Source organism: Rhododendron vialii, chromosome 6a (assembly GCF_030253575.1).
Source record: "Rhododendron vialii isolate Sample 1 chromosome 6a, ASM3025357v1".
In the NCBI taxonomy this organism is placed as follows: Eukaryota; Viridiplantae; Streptophyta; class Magnoliopsida; order Ericales; family Ericaceae; genus Rhododendron; species Rhododendron vialii.
In genome coordinates, this window is record NC_080562.1 from 36,963,463 (window position 1) to 36,967,877 (window position 4,415).

The window sequence follows — 4,415 nt, forward strand, 5'->3', positions numbered from 1 at the left end:
AACAATGAGTTGAATGGTCAGTTTTGTGTTGGTTCTTTAATTAGCTTTTCTTTAGTTCCATCTTCAGTTATCTTTTTCCTTTTCTGTCTCATTCTTCCAACTTTGTACCGGTCCGTTGTCTCCTCACCTTGCTTCATGGCATGTCATGTTGCTTTCTGATGTTTCATTTTTGCTTCTTTTCCTCAATGCATGTACCCATTATCGAGTCCAATAAACAATTATAGTTGAATGGCAAAAATAAACTAAATGAAGATTACGCTTCCACTTTTTTCCCCGGTGAGTTAAGGATGACTAAATCAATTCCACCATTTTGCACACATAGAAACCTGGCGATAATGTCTTTCGTAAGCACCATCATAAATAAAACTATTGCATATATATAAAACTGTAAATGAGAAGACAACCTTCACATAGGAGGAAAGAGTGGGACCTTAGACCTCCTACTCAGGACTCTAGCTAACAGGACTAGCCTTGTTTATTAGTACAAACTAACATCATCTCCAAGGTTCCAACAAACGGATTATTTGCCACTGTTTGTGTACTGTGCTTACCTTATTTTTACTTTATTTTATTGTAAGTAAAGTAAACAAACAGTGGCATATTAGAAAAACCACAATTAGAGGCAACCGGAGATCTACGGGAAACAGTTTGACAGAGAGAATGGAGTTGATGAGTATGTGTTATGCGATGGTTTGGCGAGGGAATAAACGTACACCATGGACAGAACGCCGGCAGAGGCGCAGAGCGACCAAACAAAGCGCTCGGGGACAAACAGGGCCACCATGAAAAAGAACCCTAGCACGGCCGAGATACTGCCGGCGTGGCTAGAGACTGTTGCTACAGCTGGGTGGACTTTCTGCAACATCAACCCAATCAACGTAAACGTGAAACCGAAGAGTACGGTCGCCCCAACCATGGTAAACATGAATGAAGACAAAGCCGGAGACGAATCGACACCCTGTGGCTGGAACCGGAAAATCATCAGAGCCAGGGCGACTTCGAAAGCCTGGACCACAATTATTTTCCCCAACTTGAAGGGGTAATTCTCAGAATTACCCCTGACTGTGGTAGCACTGGTGGTTTGCACAGGCTCTTGAGCAGTGCCCTCCTTTGGAATATTGACATCAGGGCGGTTTTGAGACGCTGCCGCCCCATCGGAAAGATCAGTATTGGAATCAGAAACACCATGATCATCAGCTCCATTATCAGTCCCCAAACTTGTATGATCATCCGCTTTCGGCAGCGAACCTAATGGCACAATTATAACGAGAATCATAAGAGGAAAAACAGTGAGAGAGAAAGAAAGAAAAAAACACTTGTAGTGAGAGACTTACAGAGAAAATATAGCATGAAAGAGTGAGTGAGGCTGTAAGCGTACTTGAATATGTTTATTAAGTTTTCCATTTTAGAGGAAAAAATACACTGGTAGACTATGGACTATACTTTCAGAGAAAATAGGGCGTGAAAGCAAATGACACTACATACTTAAAGATTAAAAGATGAGATTGCCGCGAGATTTCCGAGCAACTTCGCTGTTTGATTTCTATCGGTTTATTCTTGTTAGTGTTCCAGATTACATGTACAAATAAAAGGTAACTCTACTTGTTAAATTTTACGTCATATATACACCAAAAATATTAAATTAAATCTGCATTTTGTTTCGCTAAACTCCTCCTTGTTCTAAGGCCTAGTACTTATTTTTCAAATATACTTTTTTTTTTTAAATTAAAGATAATGTATTGTGAGTGAATGACCGGCCTATCTCGTAAAACGCAAAAATAAATATTTAAAAACTAAAAAGTTACGATGTTGCAAAGAAGTAATTAAAGGTAATGTATTGTGAGTAGGGGTGGCAAACGGGCAGGTTTGGGTCAAATTGGGTAAATTGTTAGTGGGTTGGGTCTTTAATGGGTCATTGACCCATTTAGACCCATTAACTATGAGTCTAATTACCCATACCCAACCCGGCCCATTTATTTTAAAGCAAACCCGACCCGCCCATTAACCCAATTACATATATACTAAAAATTATGATCGAAAAATTAGAAAAGTAAAAAAAAATTATGATCGAAACTCATAAATTTTTTCAAAAAGACGAGAATAAGTAATTTTTTTTGTCTTATTGATTTTTTTTGTCTTTATTCAAAAAATTATAAGTTTCGATCAAATTTTTTTACTTTTCCGATTCCTCTCATCAAAACAAATTTAATAAGACACAAAAATATGACACAAAACAAAAAAAATGCAAAAAAAATTTGAATAAAGACAAAAAAATAAGTCAATTTTTCAATCCAAACCCTTTGCGGGACTACCATGAGAGAAATTTATTCACGGCGGAGCACAATTTCACGGGTCTATTCGCGCAATTAATGGATGAGATGTGTTTTCAATTTTGAATTGGTCAAAATAATTGTTACCGGTCACAATTGATTTTAATTCGGACCATTCAAAATATTCTTGGACGCGTGTGATTTAAGACAAAACAATTGAATAAAAGAGAGAGAGAAGGCCATGCTCGTGGGGGTTCGGGGGGGGCGGGAGGGAGAGAGAGAGAGAGAGAGAGAGAGGGGGGGGGGGAGGGAGGGAGGGAAAAGAGACCAATTGATGGGTCTGGGTTTGGAAAAGAGACCAATTAAGAGATGGAATTTGGTGGGTTACTTTCATTGCCCATTGGGTCATTTAAGTTGACCCAATTGATGCCCAATTATGACCCAACTAATAATAGGTTAGCTGGGTTTGAACCCATTCTTACCCAACTAATAAATGGATTGGGTTGGGTCTATTTTCTAGTTGATGGGTCCGGGTTTGTTAATGGGTCTGGGTTCAATTTGCCACTCCTAATTGTGAGAGATTGATTAATGGAACTAATTAATCAATCTTGTGCAATTCATAAAGCTTTGGAGTACAATTATTTAGTAATGCCTTTACCACTGTTTATTAATAGAAAGTTACGATGCTGCAAAGAAGTAATTAAATCTAGAACGAAAAGAAGAGGTAGAGAAAATGTTAATGATTATATAATTCAATATTATTTGGGTGCATATATTTTGGATGATCACTTCAAATATGGTCACACAATATCTACGTTTAATAGTTTAAGCTTTTGAGTCGAATCTAAACTTTTACAACATCTAAGAAAGCAGAAAAACGCGTTAGAGACCGCGTGGAAACGACTAGCTTTTTACTGGGGAAAATATAAGGGGAATTGGATGGAACCCCCACCTCCACAAATTAACGGGCTGTACTTCCCATGTGCTAAAGTGACGTAGTGGTACATTGTCAAGGTCAATTGAGCCCACTTCCCTTGATGCACCTCCTTGTCATATAACTCCAACGAATTGAAGCATGGGCATTCCTTGATACTCTCTGCGTTGGGCCTATGCAAGGAAGTTTACGAGACTAGAAATTCTCAAAGATTGTTTGGTGCTTTAATTTGCGAGGTAATTGCGTTTATTAAGTGTGTTTTTTTTTTTTGTGTGGAAACTGAGAACCCGTGCATTAGGATTTTTTCCGAAATCTTAGAGCTAGTATAGCTTTTTCGATGGTTTGCAGTAAAAATGCTAATCAGTTTTTTTTGGGTAGCTAGATTTTGGGAAGGAAGTCTTTAAAAAAAGGAGTGTCTCTACAATTTCAATTTTTTTTGCAAGATATAAAGTCCTCGAAAATAGCTAGTATTTTTTTAAGTTTAGACGCTTGAATTTGTTAGATTGTGCATACATTGAATACAAGAAGCAGTTGGTTTAGATTATAATAGGCAACATCGATAATTTTTTGAATCATACATATAGCTGGGGAGAATAAGAAATTAAGATGAGGAGAATATTTTGTTCATTATATATTCAGTATGTTTGGAAAATTATACACGGAAATAGTTACTTTTTTAATTTTGAAAATGACATAACTTTTTGCGATGGATTCTTTCTTTTCAACCTAACCTAAACCTAACTTAAATTTGAAAATTTTGCCTGTAGTTGAATTTTTTTGGTATTTGTTAGTTTTGCATTAAATCTGTATAAGTTATTGATTTGTCTTGACGCGAGGAATTGGAATTTTTTTTTTTAGTTTTACCTTAGTATTTCGAGAAATAAGCACTTTTAAGCAAGGAAATGTCTTTTTTGGTCTAAAAAGTGGTTATTTTGTAAAATACTTTAGTGAAAGTGTCAAATTTTACTTTTGCGATTTGTTTTGTCACGATGAATTAATAGCTTGAAAAAGTTTGGAGTAAAATCCAAAAATGCAGAAAAATTTTGAATAAAGAGGAATTTTTTACATTTAATTAAGTTTAAGTTATGGTTAAAAGAATGCAACAAATATTGTAGTATATGTAGGATAATATTCTTTTCGTTCCAATTTCTTGGTTCTCTATGGTTTTACGTGCAATTTTTAATTTGTTATATTTCTCAATGTATATCGTT

At 36.0% G+C, this 4,415-nt stretch overlaps 1 protein-coding gene across 1 annotated transcript; it reads right to left on the reverse strand.

The window, feature by feature from the left end:
• Positions 1 to 357: 357 nt before the first annotated feature.
• Positions 358 to 1,557, reverse strand: LOC131331459 (uncharacterized). The gene is made up of 2 exons (XM_058365406.1): positions 1,335 to 1,557; positions 358 to 1,248 (listed from the first exon to the last, which is right to left on the reverse strand). Exons 1-2 carry the CDS (start codon positions 1,402 to 1,404, stop codon positions 635 to 637), a joined length of 684 nt encoding a protein of 227 aa, XP_058221389.1. The 5' UTR covers positions 1,405 to 1,557; the 3' UTR covers positions 358 to 634.
• Positions 1,558 to 4,415: the final 2,858 nt, after the last annotated feature.

Coding starts and splice junctions, on each gene's coding strand:
- LOC131331459 (XM_058365406.1), bottom strand. CDS start 1,404: ATGGAAAACTTAATAAACATATTCAAGTACGCTTACAGCCTCACTCAC. Junction 1,249..1,334: donor TTTCATGCTATATTTTCTCT/GTAAGTCTCTCA, acceptor TTGTGCCATTAG/GTTCGCTGCCGAAAGCGGAT.